A 19,925-nucleotide genomic window follows, 5' to 3' on the forward strand; every position below is an offset into this window, starting at 1 on the left:
ACTATGGGAGGCTAGTCTTTGCATGAAATACCTTTGTTTTTCCCAGGTTGGCAGTTTTGTCTCTCATCTCTGAGTATTGTTTGTCCGAGCCGCTCAGAGTTTCTTCCACTCGATCCATCCACTGCACAAACTGCTCCACATCTTCCTGATAGCTGGTCCACTGCGACAGAGAGCCTTCCAGCTGACTGTAAGAGTTAAACACAGTAATGTGGACACAGATCAAGCTAGTAAGTGTCAATAAGAACATACAGGAATGGAAAGAACTGGATTTTGCTCACCTTTTACACTGAATTGAGGCAGAAAGCAAAGAGTCCCACGAGTCCTTCAGGTCTTGGATCTGTTTGCGGATCACTGGGACTCCCTCCGCTGAAGTGTTCCTCTGGACTGCCTCTCCCCGGGTCAAGAGCATTTTCAGCTGGATTTCCCGCTCCTGACGGGCAGCAAGTAAGGCCTAGTGACAGAGAACAGACACAGGCAAAATAACTTGCCAAAGCGTACAATATTTGAACATAACATATGAAATATACAATGTTATTTCTGTCTCCAGACAGTTTTGGCTACAGAACTGGGAGAAACCCATCCATCATGTCTCATCTTACTTCCAGCTGTAACATGCGGTCCTCCAGAACGCTCTTGTCCGTAGTTGTGGATTTACAGGTGCTTATGACCCTTTGTGCTTCACACACCCAGTCCTGAAGCTCTTTAAGTCCCTGAGAGAAGAGCTGATGCTCCCCAACGATGCGTTCAATCCTGGAGGCTTTATCCTGCAGATATGAGAGTACGACAACGTAAACACGCTCTTCAAACCCTTTATTGGTTCTGCGAGATCAGAGAATTGCAGTCTGTGCACAATCAAAAGTCTCCATCTTGTTCAGTTTGTTTGAAATGAGTCTTGTTTACGTTAAGAAATGTCCCCAGAGACTCGCTCATCCCCCCTCATCATACAGCAAACACTAAGGTTTACAGTGATACGCTGCATGTTTTGAACATCCAAGAAACTGAAGAATAGGCACATTGAAAGCTATAATTATTTTCCTGAATTCCTTCTCCCAATGTCTGACAGGGAAGAAGATATAAAAATAGTAGCTACTCTAGCAAACCCCGTAAAGTAAATAAACCCATTCATCATGGCAGGGGTTTTCTCATGGTTGTTGAGTAAGTGGTTTTTGGTCACTGTTATGTTTGCAGTACAATACATCAAATAAATCACAAGAGTCTGGCCGACGTAATGAAAGCTTCAAAAAGGTCAGGTTCAAAGCAGAAGCACGTTTCAGCTCTAGCATTTTAACAGTGAACCGGTGAACTACAAAGCACTGGCCTTTTTATGCTAATGAGGCTTCAGCCTCAAGGGCCTTTTAAGAGGTGAGACGGCTTCATGTGCTCAGGTAAATTTCTTTGGATTGAAAATGGTTGATTTTGAACCCTTTGGTTGGCTGGAAACTCAAAACTTCAACACTGTTTCAGTCAGTAAACGCATCATATTGCCAAGTTGTTCTCAGTGCTGCTAGATTGGATGGGTTTCCACTCAAACGGCCTACTTTTCAACACAATGAGTTGGGAAAATGAAAGGTTTGGGCAGCTTTTTACAACATTTAGTGGTTTTTTATAAAATACTAGTAGGAAATCCTATCAAAATAATTAGCATCGTGTGGCAGAAAAGCACAAAAGTTGTAAATGTATCAAAATGTTATGTCACTTTAATGAAATGTCTGTAATCGATTGAAGATGACATCAGTGATTAATAAGGTTAATCAAGTGTCACTGATTATTAGGGACTTATTAGAGTCAAGTGTATGCAGTAGTATTGTAAAAAGAGAAACTGCAGCACAACTTCATAATTTAAAAAGGACATGGCGTCACAATAAAACCTCAAGTCTCCTCGTGTTCCAAGAGACTTTGTGACTAAAAAATATTAATGGGTATTTGTTTTAAAATAAAGTCAGCGGAAGCACAGAGATAGACAGGACAATGTTGAGAAATGTAATTTCATCAGGCAGTGAAAAAATGAGAGTAAGACTTTCAGCAGATAACATAAAGGATAAATAGGATAAAGCAAACTTTATGTGTCTTACCTTTTTGAGCATTTTGGAAATGTCAAAACAAGGTAAGGGACAACAAACTAAAACAGCCATTTTACCTGCACTAATCTGTCATATAAGATAAGAAAAAAACATTAAATTTGTTCTTAAATCTTATATTTCAGATTCTAAAGAGAAATCAGAATCAATCAACTGATATTAGCAGGCTAAAGGTTTACAAAAAGTGCAGGTAGGTTCTCAACCAACATTTTTTTTTGCATTGATGTGTCTTTAAAGTTTTCTCATGCTCTGAGTAAAATCACACATTGCTCCTGCATAGCTGAAGAATAATTCACAATTCAACAGCAAACACACAGAAAAGGACGACTTGACCGACAGCTGTACAGTTGCTACTGGCAGAACATGAATGATGCAGGGCATGCTGGTGGGTTTGAGTCAGAAAGCTGCAGAGTAGAAGCAGTGTTACCTTGGTTAGGTTGCTGAGGGAAAGGTACTGCGCTGACAGCTGAGATACTCTGTGGACGAAGCCCTTGCCAGCTGCTTGTCCCTCCCAGAGATGATGGGCTTTGTCCCTCAACTTGCTGAGCTCTACCTCTCGACTGGCCATCTCCTCCAGCACAGACTTTACAGAGCAAGTGGAGGGTGGGGGTAAAAGAGAGATGGAGCAACGTGATGTTAGGAGTGCAGGTTTAAACGTGACAGACGAGAAAGGATAGTCAATTGTGAGCAATATTAACACAGAAAATGACAGATGTTTTTACGACAGAAACATGAGACAGAGCAGGGATGCAGGGTTGAGGGAAAAGAAAAACAAGACCTCACAGAATGTCAAAATCCAAAAATCAGCATATTTTCCTCCAGATGTTCACTTTTAAATAGAAACGCTGTTATTCACTTGGACACCGCAGTGCAAAGCAGGGAAATAATACGAAGGTGGGAGATACGGCAGCGACAGGATAAAGAGGATTTTGCCAACACAGGTACAAACACCGAAGCCTGCTAGTATTCTATTGTATTGTATTGTATTGTACTTCAGGTGCTGCGAGGGGGGCAGAAATGTAATTACTGGCGGGGACACACAAAAGGCAACGATGGGAAGTGCTACAGCGGCAGCAGAACAAATACAAAAATAGCCACAATGATAAGCACAGAGCTTTGAGATGGGCTTGATACATTTTTTCCTATGTTGTCAGGTTTATCTCTTTGATGCTCCGTGCCTTTTTTCTGCTCCTGTGTCTGCCAGACACTGTTATCACTCCTAGAAAAAAGGCCTTTTAGCCACGCAGCACTTCAGCTCTGACAGAAAGGAGAATTAATTAGATTTCTGGACTTCTCCTCTGACTATTGTGTCAAGATGCGGCTCTATTTTGATCCACTGGTGCTCAACAAATGTAATTAGGTCCTTCTCTGCTCCCAAAGGATTTCAAATTGGTACTTTAGGGATTCATATCTAATGGAGAGGTAACCATTTATTATCCTACTTAATATTCACTTTGTGTTGTAATGACAGGGTTTGCTTAAATGAAAACAGGAAATGAGAAAATACCGGTGATAGCGGCATGACAGAGAAATATATATAGCTCCCTCTCTGCGTAACGCAGTTGAATTAAAAATGCCCTCAAGATATACAAAATTAATTGTTCCAGGAGTGACCATGAAATGATGCAAAACTAACATATGGCCTCATGAATATCCAAGAACAATTATAGCGTTAATGCAGTTTTCTGAAAGCGGTAACACCTGAACGAGCATTATTCAAGGGAGCGTGTCAAAAATGACTTTTGGCTATGAAATACCTGCAGTTTGCTGAGTTCATGTTTCTTGGTTGGAAGGTCGTGCAGTCGGGCGCTGCTCTCCTGGACTCGGGACTCCGTGCTGTTGAGCCAGTCCTGCAGAGGCTCAGCACTGGCTTCGAACTCCGTCATCTGGGACTGAAGGTTCTGGAAATGCAACGCAAACACAGGCATGACTCGCAACACTAAACATATAAATTATTTTGCATTTTGTTGCAATTTTCTGTGCTAGATCAGCACAGTGGTGCATGATTGTGAAGTAGCAGAAATGGGATACATATTTTCAGAATCTTCAAAACCCAAGATTTGAGCATTTATCAGAGCACTGTTAAATCTGAAAATGAAGAAGGTTTTTGCACAATTACAAACCAAGTAAGGTCTGACTGACCAGCTAAGCTGACAGTCAGGACAAAGACAACATTTATTTCAAAAGGTAGCCAGGAGAACAAGTGCAATTCTGGAGGAGCTGCAGAGATTAAAGTACATTCATGAGCTGGAATGGCCTAGACAAAGTCCACAGCTAAATCCAATAGAGAGTCTGTGGCACAACTTCAACATTGTTGTCTAATCTGACTGAGTCTGAGCTATTTTGGTGAGAAGGGAAAAAAAAAGTCTCTTTAAATGTGAAAAGCTGGCAGAGAAAAAAACCCCAACACACAAGTAGCTGTATTAGCAGTGAAAGTTTGACCAAGCAGGTTGAACACAATTTTTCACATTTTTATTGTAAATAATCTTGAAAACACTTCACAATTATATGCTACTTTGTAAAAAAAAAAAAAAACACAAATAAAAGGTGGATAAAATATTTTAGCCTCAGTAAAATAAAATAAAATATTAGTTATTTCACAAAACTTTGAGTTAGTACATCTTCTGAAGCTTGGTAAATGGGCACTGATGATATGGACTCACTCCAGTGGAGCGAGGCATTTTCTTTTATTGAAGTCTTTAGCTAAGCAAACGGCATCCAACTGAAACCAACCTTGAGAGCATCTTCCCTCATTTGCAGGTTGTTCATCAGACTCTTCCAGTCTTCCCGGGCGTTAACCACCTTGGCCTTGATCCCCTCCACTCTATCTTTGGACACGACGGCCATCAGGAGCTCCCCGCTGGCTCCTACTGTACTCAGTCTGGCCTGGCCGTTCTCCCTGTCACTCAAGAACTCCTGAAGGGATGCGCAAACAAAGACAAAGGCGCTGTCACCGTTTACACAAAAGGATGAGGGCGTGTACGTGAACAAAAAGGATAACTTATTGTATGTAAATGTTTTCTGATATTTAAGACATTACTAATTCCCCTTGCATCGGCACAGAGATGCTATCAGAGACAAGGAAAGTCAGTGAACCTGAAACATGTTGGTTTCTTACATAGCTACCCACTGACAATGTGCACGCATACAAAGACACACACGCAGCCTCCGCACACACCCCTCCCTCGTAGCCGAGCTGATGACAGTAGCGCAGCGGGGACCACTCCACCATCTGTGCAGTCAGCACATCGCTTACAGAGACTACAGCTCCAGCCTCTTCAAACACGGGCTCGGAAAGTCTTCATCTCTTTATCGCTCCCTTTCTTTGTTTTGTCTGCCTGCTCGACATTCATTTACCGTCTTCCACACTTACCGCCATTCTCTGCCAGCTAGTGTAACTGTACAACACCAATTAAGCATGACACAGTGGATGCCCTCGCCCCTCCCACGCCGACCCTTCTGGAGGTCAGCCATGTGGAAACATTGTTCCACATTCCTCACCAAGTCAATAATAAATAAAACATGATTGATTCAGTATTCCTCCATATTCCTCCTTAAAGCTGCACGAAAATCTTCTAAAGTGCTTTTTTAGATATTCAGAAGGCCGAAAATAATCTTTTAGAGGCGCCCCTTTGCCGTGTTGACAGTCTGAGACAATGTGCCTGATTAATAATAACTCCTGAATCACAACCAGTCGCTGAACAAAAACAAAACATCTCAAAGGGGTAATACCAAGTCCTTACTGTCTTCAAACAAGAGCTCAGCAGAAATAGAAACCTCACTCGTTTGATGCTTTTGTGGTTAGTGGACCGAGCGGTAATTAACTGTCAGGTTGCAGAGATGTGGAGGTGACCACCTAGTCTGATAAGCACCTGAGTCTGAGCCAGAACCATGGAGGCTTCCAAAATCTCACATAAAGACAAAAAATAAAATTACAATGGCAAAGAGACCTGCTGCAAAGCTTTCCTTCCTCTCTTTTTAGACAATTTATAACTATTTGCAGCTAAAGAAGGCACTACCCACAAGTTCAATAAACCCACAAGAGGCCAGTCTAAAGTTAAGATATTCAAACAGTCATCCCGTGAGGAAACTCCTACTGAAAGTGGATTGATTACACATTTATTACATCATTATTCTTCTCTTTGTAGATGTTAAAGCAGCCACTCTGTGAGAGAGAGAGAGAATAAAACACAGCGCTAGTTCATGCCTGGCAGCGATGCATTTACTGGGTTGTCAAAGTTTCTGATCTTCTCTGAAGACTGGAGAAAAACACTAGCAGCTTTTTAATTGAATGCAGCCGAATACTACAATGTTTGGTTAACTTTTATATCAATAGATATTAAGTGGAAGCATCATTGCGTCACTCATGCCGATTGCTAGTTCACTGCAATAATACCAGATGGTAATGTTCTCTTTATCTTTAAGATGCAACGCTGTGAATCAGAGTTATCTCTGTCCTGCAGTCTGCCAGCATTAAACAGGTTGTTGAATATTTAAATGATCAAATATGCATAATTCATTTCAAATAAGTAGCAACAATCTCCTCCTGTTCTGACTGTGATTAACTGCTTTTGTTGCTTTTTTGGGGGGGTTCTCCATGTTAAACTTATTACTTTCACAAAATGCAGACAAGAAAAAAAACCAAATAAGTAAATAATTTTAACAAAGTGGTACATTTGATTTGCATTTTGTCCGCGAGATTTAGTGGCAATAGAGTAGATATACTACAATATGAGTACATACACATATTCTCAAGAAAATACTGCAGTTTTTCCTGATTTGCTTACTTGGATTCTCTGCAGAGCAGTGGAGACCTCTGTGACGGTCTGCGGCACATCAAAGCATTTGGCGGTACTGATTTTGGCATTGACCAGCCACTGTTGGAAATCTCTCAGCGCTGCACGGAACCTCTGCTCCAGCAGGCGCTCCTTATTTTGACACTCCCTGGACGCACGGAGGCTGAGACTGAGAGGAAGAGAAAAATGATCCTTAATCTGTTGCTCGTAGGCTGCAATCTCCATGGGAAACAAAAAAAAAAAAAGAAGAAAGCTAAACTCAGAGAACTTGGCGTTTACCTCCTACATGTCTCTCAAAATAAAGACTATGTGCGTACCTTTCATATTATTCTAACTATATACAAGACAAGCATGTGATCGGTTGTGAGAAACATCCAGGTGGAGAAAATGGCAAAGTGGGTGAAGTGGAATGAATGAGCGCTGGGGCAAAGAGCGGAATACTGCATGGGGGATGGTGGAAAAGGGGCACCACATGGGAGGGGGGGTGAGAGGCAACATATGACAGGGGCAAGAGTTCACAGGGGTGACATGATGGGGAGAACGAGGCATGACAGCCTGCTTCTGTAAGAAAACGTGTGAGATGGAGGAGGATATGCTGAGAGGTGAGAAAGAAGAACTTGTAACAGCCTGAGGGTTTTTTCTTTAGTCTATTGTTCATTTCTTACCGGAACAATACTGACAAAAAAAACAAAAAAAATACACAACACAGTAATCACACTTTAATGCTATGCATAGATAGCCTTCTTGTAAATAAATAAGCCATTTTAAAACTTGTGTTGAATAGAAGGGCTTCATTATGTTGCCTTAACGCCTGTAAGACCGAGTCGTCAAGATGTGTTAAATCAAAAAATTTTGAGAATTTACGCAAGACAGCTTTTTGTTTCAAGCAATAAAATCTAATTGAGAAACAGGGAATAAATTGTTTAGAAAAAAGAACAGCATTCAATACCAATACCTTTGAATAGACTAAGCTTTATTTTCAAAACAAATGACAAAAATGTTTTGTAAGTGAAACAATTGTTGCTTTAATATCTGACACTCATTCTATTCCAGCTATCCTTTCTATGCTAATGAGTTTCTAAACATAAAGGTGCTATCACAATGTTTTCCATGACAAAATGAATTACAATGCCCGAAATGTCAATGAGTGTCCATTTTAAGGCACTCTACCTTTTGTGTACATTGAAAATCTTCAATGTTCGACTGTTTAAGGACTGAAAAGTTTATTTTTGCCTTGACATCATCAAGGATGCACTTGAGGGCTCCCAAGTAGTCAAAGAATCGGTGCAAAGCAGGTAAGAGAATCTCAGTAATAAGTGGAGACAGAACACCTGCAGATATTGGGGAGATTGCTGCAATATTTTTGGTAGAATATTGCAGCAATATTGCATTGAGTCCCTAATAATCAGAGTTGTTGTAATCATTTCACAGTTTTCTCCATAACGTCCCAAAAAAATTCAGTGAGCAACTGACTTACCTGATTACAAACTCTGATCAAATGTGTGAGGATGGTGTGCTGGAGCGTTACATCCTTCACATAGCATATGCTTCTGCACTAATTAAATGCAACACGGATGTTCAACAGTGCAATGAGAATAAAGGGTTTGTTTCAGTTCAGTGGATTCCTGGTTGTACAAGATCCATTTTTACAAAACATTTTCAGAGCATAAGAAACATGCAAATGAAAAAAACCAACATCAAGTGGATCAAGCATGCAAATAAAAGGACGGAACCAATGAAACGGTGTAAAATGTTGTTTTTATCCATAACTTGGTTAAAAGCAAGGTCATTTTATCTCCTCTACATTATTTTATCAGTCTTCTTTTGCTTTGTAATGTATCAGTTATTTTTACTATTTATTTCTTATTTTCCCATCGCATGTCCAACTGTTTGCAAAGTAAAACATAATTGTACATTTAAAGCTGTAAACTTGATCTTCAATCCCTTTGTCAGAATTAATTCTTCTTGTGGAGAAACCTTTGAGGAAATTTACAAACTAAAAGAAGAAACTAAAAGACTTCTACCTGTATTTAGTAAGTTGCATTTGGGGACTGGTTGTGAGTATCTTAAAATCAATTTTAATTCTTAGATAGGAAGCCTCTGGCTAAAAAAAACATAAATAAGCATGTTTTGATTGTGAATTTTATTTATTTAAAAGCACCTTTCTTGGTTTTGCCCCTATAAAATCTAATAAATTGGCTAAAAAAACTGATAAAGCCATTGTTTATTGTCCGGGTGATTAATTTTAGACTAAATTGCTGTACTATGAGCTAAACAAGCAAAACAAAAACAAACAAAATTCAAGTAAACTTTTTGCACAAGTCTGTACCATTGTTAAACAGAGAGCCATAAATATCATGATAAAATAAAATTGCCTTTTTGTTTTTTTTGTTTTTGTTTTTTTTAAACCTATTTCATTGACAGGAATGGTGAGTGTGTGCTGTTCAACTCAGGTTGCAAACAATGATGTGCAGGACCACAAAACAAGGAAGAAGAAATCACTGAATTTCTGCAGATTGAATAGGGCTAAAAGGGAGGGAACGAACTGAAGAGGTGGGCAGCTGTTTAACCAGACAGAAGCCTCCAAAGAGAGACATAAAAAAAATAAATAAACAAAAGCCAAACACCTAAATGGTCACAGAGACAACCTTGAGTTTTAATAGTGTGATGGAGACTTGAAAGGCTCACACAGTGGGGATGGTTTGTGTAACAGAGGCATTTTATTTATGCTGTGACAGACAAAAATCTGGCACGTTCTATGAAAAGGAGGGTAGATTACTCTTTCTCCTTCCCATAGGACTCGTCTCTTTCTCTGTTCACTCTTCTTTTCAGAGCTTAATTTAGGACAGGTGCAAAAAGGTTCACAGGCCAAGTCAGTGTCAGGTTGACAAGCAAGGTAATTAGGAAAAGCTGCTTTTTTGCCAATCAAAGACTCATAGCTCAAAGCATGATGACCTCACTCTATTTTTTGTTGTAAATGACAAAACATATACACATTTCTGTGGATTTTTTTTCCCCCGTCAAGGATAGTTTTAGTGTGTTTTTCATGAAGAGCTGTGTGCATGTGTCCTTCTTTGCATGCACAGTTGTATTTTGACAAGGCATTGCATGGTGTGTTCACAAAGAAGGCCTCTGCTAACACAGGCTCACTTGTGGCTTCAAAGCAGGCAATTAGAGAATGGTAACTAAACTAAAGCAGGCCTGTTCTATTCTCCCCAAAAAATACCCACACAAAATCGACACAATTGAACAAAGGTGAACAAGATGATAATATGTCACTTAGCGAAATGAGCCTCTGCTGCTTCTTTTATCTCGCATAAGTGATCACACGTCTTTGTGACGACCATGTGGACACATTAATATCATATGAGCAAAAACAGGGACCAGTTTAGTGGTCCCTGACCTATTACTGACGACGTTCATCTGCTACGCTAGAACCACCATGCATTCAGTTAATTCTTTAACGTGGGACATGTGGATCCAGTAACAAAGAAATCATATGTTTTTATGTCTAAAATTGGTTGCAAATGACAGTGCTGCTAGTTGTGGGGTTAACAAAGAGAACAGAAAATAGTATCGCTGCTAAAAACTAATCTGCACTTGATGTTTAAATGCAAGCTATCATTAGCAATGTAGCACAGCTAGCCTACTCTGAAAGCTAGAACAATCTCAATAGAGATTAAGACAATCTTCAATGATATGTGATGGCCCGTTTCCTAATTGAGGATCCACATGATGCTGTGTGCTTAGAGATGAAGGCTGGGAAAGGAGAACCACTAGAGTTTATGTGCTACTTGCATGAAACAACATGAAAGTAGCCCCAAAACTACTTTTTGCCCTTGTTTTATCCTGAGATACCATGATGGATTATTTACAGTTTTAAATACAGCCTGAATATCCACCAGTAAAAGATTGCTGTGCTTTTGTTTTTGACTGACTCCATAAAAAGTCTTTATAAATCTGGCCATATGAGCGAGCTAATAGCTAGCATCCTTCTGTCCTGAACACCAGTTAGTGGTCCTGCTGTGGGACATTGACCATGATGCTATGATGTCAAAGTAACTACCAAAACCCGCCCACCTGTTAAAACAGTTAGTTACCATGGAGACCAAGCACAGGATGGCGAACAGAGATCGCTAAACAAGAAGTAGGCAAGTGACCATGCTGTTTGAGAGTCAAGTACGTAAAACATGTAATGCTTTCCTCCTAGTTTCTAAAACTCATCCTTCAAACAACAAAAAATACTGGATATTTATAACCACATAATTAGGGTAGTCTCATAAGAGGTCAGATAATTAAAAGCAAAGATAGCTATGTACATAAAAAGCTACTATGCAACTTACAAAGTTGGTTAATTTGTCAAAACAAACAGTTATTTTTCATGAAACTTGATGTGAAGCAGAAAGCCAGTAGAAAATAAAGGTAAAATATTATTACCAAAGCATCCCAAATAAGCAATTGTGTTTGTACAATATTTTCAACAGGCATTGGGGTTTTTTTTCCACTTAATTTCCAACTACTCCTCCTTGGGCTGCCACATTATCGTGGTGGAGGGGTTTAAGTGTCCCAATGATCCTAAAGCTATGCTGTCTGGGGCTTTATGCCCCTGGTAGGGTCACCCAAGGCAGACAGGTCCTAGGTGAGGAACCAGACAAAGCGCAGCCCGAAGACCCCTTATGATGGAGACGAACTTTGGATCTGGTGTTCCCTCGCCCGGACGAGGGTCACCGTGGCCCCACTCCAGAGCCAGGCCTGGAGGTGGGGCACGATGGCGAGCGCCTGGTGGCTCAGCCTGAAGAGGAGACGTGGGTCCCCCTTCCAATGGGCTCACCACCTGTCGGAGGGGCCAAAGAGGTCGGGTGCATTGTGTTACGGGCAGCAGCCAAGGGAGGGGACCCTGGCGGTCTGATCCTCGGCTGCAGAAGCTGGCTCTTGGGACGTGGAACGTCACCTCTCTGGTGGGSAAGGAACCGGAGCTAGTGTGCGAGGCTGAGAGGTTCCGGCTAGAAATAGTTGGCCTCACCTCGACGCATGGCTCTGGTTCTGGAACCAGTCTCCTTGAGAGTTGCTGGACGTTCTTCCACTCTGGAGTTGCCGACGGTGAGAGGCGCCGGGCAGGAGTGGACATACTTGTTGCCCCCCATCTTGGGGCCTGTACGTTGGGGTTTACCCCGGTGAATGAGAGGGTAGCCTCCCTCCGCCTACGGGTGGGGGGACAGGTTCTGACTGTTGTCTGTGCTTACGGGCCGAACAGCAGTTCAGATTACCCACCCTTCTTGGAGTCCTTAGAGGGGGTACTGCAGAGTGCCCCTCCTGGGGACTCCCTTGTTCTACTGGGGGACTTCAACGCTCACGTGGGCAATGACGGTGAGACCTGGAGGGGCGTGGTTGGGAGGAACGGCCCYCCCGATCTGAACYCGAGTGGTGTTCTGTTGTTGGACTTCTGTGCTCGTCACGGATTGTCCATCACGAACACCATGTTCAAGCATAAGGGTGTCCATATGTGCACTTGGCACATATGGACACAGGCCGCAGTTCGATGATCTGAGGCTGTATGTCTTGGACACTCGGGTCCACTGACCACTACCTGGTGGTGAGTTGGCTCCGGTGGTGGGGGAGGAAGCCGGTCAGACCTGSCAGGCCCAAACGTGTAGTGAGGGTCTGCTGGGAACGTCTGGCAGAGTCCCCTGTGAGACGGAGTTTTAACTCCCATCTCCGGCAGAACTTCGAACACGTTCCGGGGAAGGTGGGGGACATTGAGTCTGAGTGGACCATGTTTCGTACCTGCATTGCCGAGGCGGCTAATCGGTGCTGCGGCCGCCGAGGTGGTCAAAAAGCTCCTCAGTGGCAGGGCCCCGGGGGTGGATGAGATGCGCCCAGAGTTCTTTAAGGCTCTGGATGTTGTAGGATTGTGTTGGCTCACGCGACTCTGCAATATCGCATGGACATCGGGGGCAGTTCTCCTGGATTGGCAGACTGGGGTGGTGGTCCCCCTGTTCAAAAAGGGGGACCGGAGAGTGTGCTCCAATTACAGRGGGGTCACACTCTTAAGCCTCCCTGGTAAGGTCCTGGAGAGGAGGGTACGTCGGATAGTCGAAATTTGGATTCAGGAAGAGCAGTGTGGTTTTCGTCCTGGTCGTAGACAGGCTAATCGGGGCAGCGTCTGCCGTGAAGCAGGCGCTGTACCGGTCCGTCGTGGTGAAGAGAGAGCTGAGTCAAAAAGCGAAGCTCTCGATATACCGATTGATCAACGTTCCCATCCTCATCTATGGTCATGAGCTTTGGATCATGACCAAAAGAACAAGATCACGGATACAAGCGGCCGAAATGGGTTTCCTCCGCAGGGTGCTGGGCTCTCCCTTAGAGATGGGGTGAGAAGCTCGGTCATCCGGGAGGGACTCAGAGTAGAGCMGCTGCTCCTCCACGTCGAGAGGAGCCAGTTGAGGTGGCTCGGGCATCTAGTAAGGATGCCTCCTAGACGCCTCCCTGGTGAAGTGTTTTGGGCACGTCCCACCGGGAGGAGGCCTCGGGGAAGACCCAGGACACGCTGGAGGGACTATGTCTCTCGACTGGCCTGGGAATGCCTTGGGGTTCCCCCGGAGGAGCTGGAAGAAGTGGCTGGGGAGAGGGAAGTCTGGGCCTCCCTTCTAAAGCTGCTGCTCCCGCGACCCAACCCCGGATAAGAGGCAGAAAATGGATGGATGGAAAAAATTTCCAAGTATCATCCTGTTGAGAACCCACTTCTAATTTTCAGTATTTTCCATAAAGTCATTATCAGGAAAATAAAGAAAGAAAAAGACATAGAACAAAAACACAGTTGGCAAAAGGAAATGCAATGTTGAGATCACTGGAATTATGATGGCATGACGTTAGAAAATACAAACTCACACTGATCAATCCACAATAAATATAATTATCAAAAATAGCAATATTGTTGTTTTCTGTTTCTTTTCTATGTTGTTTCCACCACAACTCCTTCTGGAGCTTCAGAATCTTGCTCACTAAGATCTATACCAGACGTGTTCATAGAGGTCAGCTAAAGTCCATACAACTGGCCAAATATGTGACAGGCAAAAAAAAGTTTAAATGCATCAGACCTGCTAAATATTGAGTCCAAGCAGTTTGTTGCAACTGGGATATCACAAACATTTAAATTGTGATGCTAACTTGATCATCAGCTTATTACTGATGAATTTTCCTGATGCTTGGGAGCAACACAAACATACACGTTTGGATTCCTCCACTTTTACGGCCCAGCACGGGAAACCCTCCTCTCACCTGTTGTGCTGTTTGATGACTGCCGTGACTCGGTCTGACTGTGAGCCCAGGTCCCTGGAGTATCGCACCAGGTCGTTCAGCTGGCTTTTCAACTTCTCTGCCATCGGCTCAGCGCTCTGCAAGCCCTCCAGAATATCCTGAACGACACCAAACAGAAAGAAGGAAGCCTAGTTAGGGAGAGACAGATCTAACTGACACCCTTCAGTCAGTACATTCCTATTCACACCCTGGCTCGGCTCTTTTCACTCCTCTAGCATTCACACACTTGGACGCTCCGACACATACTCACAGTGTTGCTTCTTCAATGGCATTTCTGTTCTTCGAGGAGTGTGACAGGAAGGAGCTGTGGATAACGTTCTCCCGCTCTCCTCAGCGTCCCTCGCATTCTGCTCTAAGAGTCATGAAACCCTCTCCCATGAAATATGTACAAGCTCTGACTCTCAGTCATTTCTCTCCCTCTCTGACGTATTGAACAGCTCTCCCTCCCTCCCTTCTCCCGTGGACTCGTTGCTCTCTTCTCCTCTCCCTCCTCCTATATGCTTCCACTACTTTCGCTCTCCTCCTCTCGCCCTCCTCCTACTCATTCGACTTCTTCCCTCTCACACGTTTTTTCCTCCCTCTCGCTTTCTCCCGGTGGAATTCAGCTGTCAGCGCTAACAGACGCAGAGTCGGTTCAAAAGCACGCAAAACAAGCACGCAACGAAAACACGGCCGGACACAGGAAACAAGCTGCTGGAAGGAGGAGAAAGGAGCGGAGGAGGGGGACAAAAAACTCCTCCTCTGTTCTTTGACAGCCCCACAAATTGAGGAAAACCGGAGAAAGACACGGCCGACGAAGCCTGGGGAGGAGTTGGGAGGTTGAGCGTGCTGGCATGGCCCTGACAATGAGGAGCAATTGTCAAAATGTAAACATCCCGTTGAGGTTGGCGACAGAGCGGCAGGGGAGGTGAGGAGCAGGAGGATCAAGGCGTAATCTCGGCAACCGAAAACAAAAAGGAAAACTGCTCCTTTTATTTCAAGCAGGATGAGTTCAGATTGAGGGGAGACAAAATAACAATAAGAGAGTGTTTGGAGAGGAGAGATAGTGGCAAAATAATGGCAGCAAAAAACAAAAACATTTAGAGACGGAGGGGACGGAAGCAGAGACCTGGGGAAACTGATGGGATTGTAGCTGTCATTATGCCCTCCCAGCAAAGCTGATTTACAAACTAATCTGTTTTCAGGATTCAGTAATAGAATGGATAATTACTTGTGAGTGAATGCAGAGGATTTCTGCAGATTGTGTGTACATGTGCTTTCTATTAGAGAACGCTAATTACTTTCGCTGACTGCACCCAAACATTTACACATTCCAGGGAGTTTTTTTCTTCTAAATAAACTATTGTTTAGAGGAAAATGACATACGTTACAGTGAAGACTATTTAAATTTATATTACCTTAGCCAGCTTCCATCCCTCCACCGCCTCCTCGCCGCTACTCCGTCCCTCAGCTTTAACCAGCTCCTGGCTCCACCCCCTCAGACAGCCATCAAACTCCTTCAGCCGCTCCTCCAGGCAGGCCGTCAGATGGTCGTACTCCTCTTCCGAAGCTTCGGCGGCGGCCAGGGCCCCCTCCAGGCCGTCTCTGGCCCTCAGGGCGGCCCCCTCCCACTGCTCTAGGGCGTGCGACAGCGCCCCCAGCTGCCGGTCCATGGCCTCACAGCCGCCCGCCGCCGTGTGCTCCGCCGTGGCCGCTGCGCTGCGTCTGACCCGGCTGAGGCGCTCCCGGCCCTCCAGGAGTCGACACTTCACACGCTCCTGGAGAGAGGGAAATGAAAGTTGCTACGGAAACTGTGGCTAAGGAAACTGTACTCTCAGGATGCGTGGTCTGTGTTTAAAGCTGCAGTGCTTCGCTCTTATGTCTATTTTTATCTTCATGTCTGACTGTTTGATTCCTCCTGCTCATCGTCGGTGCTGATGTTGGGTCTTTTGTAATCTCTGGGATCTTAATCACTTTTTCCTCTAACCCCATCTGCTTCTATGTGAAAAGTAAACACTGAAGGGTGATGAGGCAGTAAAATACGGTTAAAAAAAGAGCATCTGATTGGTGTGAGAACAGACAGTTATCAGTATTAACTTTGCATGTCCAAGAAATACAGTCTCCTCCAAATTGCTTTAGTCAGTAGCTCGGCAAACACACATTCATAATGCGATAATTAGGACCCATGTGTAAAATCTAAATGCAAATGAACATCTCCCTACATATTTTCTCACCACGATAGCTGGGAATTATTTAACAGACAAGAAGATAAGCGCTGCTTTTAATTCTTACACAATAATTATCAGTAATTCGCACCAGAGATGCAACCTACAGACCCCCCAAAAAACAACCAAAAAACCTGGATATATTTGGCACAGATGTAGAAAATAAGCAGAAAATCACTCTCTATTTTGTGCCTGGATTCTTCTGCTTCAGTCATTAGGACCTTTAACATTTTTTGCTTCCTGAAATTTATATCGCAATAATTTGACGGGTTTATGCTCATCTTAAAACTTAGTCCGGTTGTGTTTGTTTTTTGCAGTGAGTGTCATGTGAAAGAGGAGGATCTGCTACTAATTTTTCATTTTTCACTCGGATTTCAGCTGCTTTCCCAAAAGACATCAAGTTTAACACCTTGAAATGGGTGCAAATTACAAGAAACAACTCCCCCTGGGCATCTACTGTACTTACCTTTTCAGATGAAGAGTCAACTATTTAAATAATTATTTTTGCTGCTTGATTTTTTTTCTGGATTCAAACTAATACTCCTATCAAGGATCCTGCAGCACGTCTTTATTTCAAGATCAATGTTCCTTGAATTTATCTTTTGAATTCAAGCTCGCACATAAATCTAATCTCTTTGTGTTATGGTTCTTAAAACAGTAATTAAAATCAACAAGTAAGACCTGAAACTAAACTTAAAAACCAGTAACGCTGGTAAAAGCCTCTCTACTAAGATAAACAACCAACTGGACGATACGACTTAACCCTTCATTTGTCCACACTTTGGCATAACATTAACAGACATGCTGGATGAAAAAACTTTATTTCCCATTGACTTGTTGGTTGAAACTGCAGAAAATTAGTGCTTGATTCTTCTGAAAGACAACCGTTTTGATTACTTTTTTCTGGTAATTTGACAAAAAATTAAATAACAGTGGTAATAGAAACGCTGAAACAACTTGATTATTTTCATTACCTTTACTTCTGATAGTTTTTTCCCGATGGAGGCGGAGTCTCCTGGTGCATCAGACCAATGCTGCAGCTCTTTCCCTGCAGACATCAGCCAGTCGGTGAGCTCTCGAACGGCTTCCAGGTAGTCCTGATGCTCCAACACCACCGCCTGAGCCAGACGAACTCTCTCCTACAACACGAAGATTAGAGTTTCCCGAAATGCTTTTACGCAAAACAATGAGTGCAATTAAATGCGGTGGCATTTACCTCAACCAAAGCCGTGAGATGATCAAACTGCACCTGTAGCTGAGTGCGAGCGCCGTGGTTAAAGCTGGCGTCGCCCGTCTTTTTGAACAGTTCTCTGGCTTTTTCCTCCAGGCTGGAGAGCGCCATCTGGTGGTCTTCTAGGTCAGCCGTTAGGGCTCTGAGTCTCTCCAGCTGGGAGGCCTTCTCTCTGGGTCCGGGCTGCGGTGGGAGTGGGGCGCACACCTCCCTCTTCACAGCTTCCATCCATTTTTGCAGCTGAGCAGCACTTTCAAGGTATCCCCCCCACTGAGACACAGTCCACTCTAATCGACTGGAAAAAGAGTATATCCCCACTTTATATCTCCGACACATCCGACTTGAAAGCAAAGAAAGACCACTCAAAACCACAATTTACATTTAACAATCTGTTTCATGACCAAAAAAAAATATTATTTGAAGTGTTTAAGATGCAGTCAAGATCGTGGATAATCTCCTTAAATCTTAAGTCTATATTTCTAAATTGTCAGTACCGCTGGCCAAGTGTCTTGATCCTCTTTTATTGAAGGGGTTTAAACACACACAGACAAAGATACACACCCATAATATTCCTTGCCATCTGTCACACCCACGTGCACAAACACCCAATATCCACACACAGACACCTCTCGTTCACCTGCTACCCCTCGCCTCCTGTTCCCGCTTTCCTCTTAAAACACAAACTCCCCCCCCCCGTGTGACCCGCTGTTTGCCATCCCCCATTTAGCCACTAATGAGATCAATTTTTTTCCTAACAGGAACTATAATTGCTCAATTAAACACACACACAAAGCAGGTCATGTGCATTGCTTAGGCGCGTGCACACATGAAGAGGGCAAACTAAGACATATCAATCAGATTTAGAAAACAAGACGAATATTTCTCATTATGTATTTACCCTAATGGTAATTAATAGGAATGACACACAATCTATCATGATGAAAACAACAAGCTCCCCACTGTGAGGACTTTCTGGCACACAGATGAATTGTCTCTAAGATGGCCATAAGGCAAATCTTTTCATGGCAAATGATAAAAAGCAAAGTTGAGAAGGAAAGAAATGGATAAAGCAACAATACAAGTGACAAAGTGATAAAAATGAAGATCTCTTTAGTTTAAAATGTTGCAATTTTCCTCATAGATCTTCCTAAATCTGAATTGACACTGACTTGCAAAGGCATTCATACTTTGCAAAGTAATTGTATCAAACTATTTTGTGTTTCTGTGTTCTTGGCACTCTATAATAACACAAAGCAGGGAACAACTGTGAAGTTAAAGGGACATGACAACAATTTTTAAAGGTCTCTGTGTCAGTCTCTACTGAAGAAAGGCAATCCCACAGCATGATGCTGTCAGCACCATGTTTCACCACAGGGCGATTTTACATGATATGTCAGCTACATGGTTCAAATTTGGTCTCATGTTTGCTCAACATGTAAACTTATTAATTGGATGAAATGTGGCGGTAGTAAAAAGTAAAAGGGGGAAATTCCTCCACTTCACTATTTTGCATCCTATAAAATCCATTGAAGTTTGTGGTTGAAATATGACAAAATGTTAAAAGGATAAATGGGTTGTATGGATTAGCAAGGTGGTGTAGGTTCATGCAGTAAATTGATGTACCTGTGGCAGCTCATAGCAGTAACCAGCAGCGTCGCCCATGCATCCTCCACTTCCTGTAGCTGAGAGCGGACCACTTCCTGTCCACCAGCGCCGTAGCTACGCAGGGCGAGCTCAGCCTTACCCATCACCATATTCAGCTTCACCTCCCCTTCTCCCTTCAAAAGCAGGATGTCCTGTGCAAACAGAGGAGACTCTGAAAACTGGAAATAGACCAAAGAACTGGACCTGGAATGGATTTTCTAAAACAAACAGCCCCCTCTTGTGTCTGACTTCAAGAAATCTGGATCCTTGGTAGCAAAGTTTATTGTAACATTTACTAAGTGAAGCGTTCCTGACACCCTGTGTATCACCTGCACGGTCTCCAGCCTCTGCTCCAGCTGCTCTTTTGTTCCGATCGTGCTGTCGACAGTTCCCAGTCTCTCTTGGATCTCCTCCAGCCAGGCCCAAACTCCCTGGAGGGTGTCTCCAAAGGCTTGGCTCTCCTGGCAGCCCTGCAGTCTCTCCCTGGCTGCCTTCAGGAGGACTTGGTACTCCATCTGGAGCTGGCCTGTCACTCTGACCTCTCCGCCCGAACCGCGGCCGGATTCAGAGAGAGCCTGGGCCTCCTGACAGACAAGCTCAATGGACTCTCTAGATAAAAATAAAGAAATGAAAAATATTACTCTGACAGCTGATC

General features: G+C 43.3%; 1 protein-coding gene across 9 annotated transcripts in view; it reads right to left on the minus strand.

Annotated features, from left to right (window-relative positions):
• Positions 1 to 19,925, minus strand: part of syne1a (spectrin repeat containing, nuclear envelope 1a) — a 146,447-nt gene that overhangs the window by 66,390 nt on the left and 60,132 nt on the right. For 8 of the 9 annotated variants that reach the window (XM_017302163.1, XM_017302170.1, XM_017302166.1 and 5 more), the window contains 13 exons: positions 19,600 to 19,879; positions 19,250 to 19,422; positions 17,612 to 17,921; positions 17,370 to 17,534; positions 15,589 to 15,948; positions 14,153 to 14,289; positions 6,866 to 7,043; positions 4,812 to 4,994; positions 3,836 to 3,979; positions 2,506 to 2,661; positions 600 to 764; positions 279 to 451; positions 32 to 185 (listed from right to left, as the gene is read on the minus strand). In XM_017302163.1, the coding sequence (XP_017157652.1) occupies positions 32 to 185; positions 279 to 451; positions 600 to 764; positions 2,506 to 2,661; positions 3,836 to 3,979; positions 4,812 to 4,994; positions 6,866 to 7,043; positions 14,153 to 14,289; positions 15,589 to 15,948; positions 17,370 to 17,534; positions 17,612 to 17,921; positions 19,250 to 19,422; positions 19,600 to 19,879 (2,578 nt within the window). The remainder of the gene's footprint in view (positions 1 to 31; positions 186 to 278; positions 452 to 599; positions 765 to 2,505; positions 2,662 to 3,835; positions 3,980 to 4,811; positions 4,995 to 6,865; positions 7,044 to 14,152; positions 14,290 to 15,588; positions 15,949 to 17,369; positions 17,535 to 17,611; positions 17,922 to 19,249; positions 19,423 to 19,599; positions 19,880 to 19,925) is intronic. The other variant, XM_017302168.1, reaches the window with a different exon arrangement.

Source organism: Poecilia reticulata, linkage group LG21 (genome assembly GCF_000633615.1).
Source record: "Poecilia reticulata strain Guanapo linkage group LG21, Guppy_female_1.0+MT, whole genome shotgun sequence".
NCBI classification, from domain to species: Eukaryota; Metazoa; Chordata; class Actinopteri; order Cyprinodontiformes; family Poeciliidae; genus Poecilia; species Poecilia reticulata.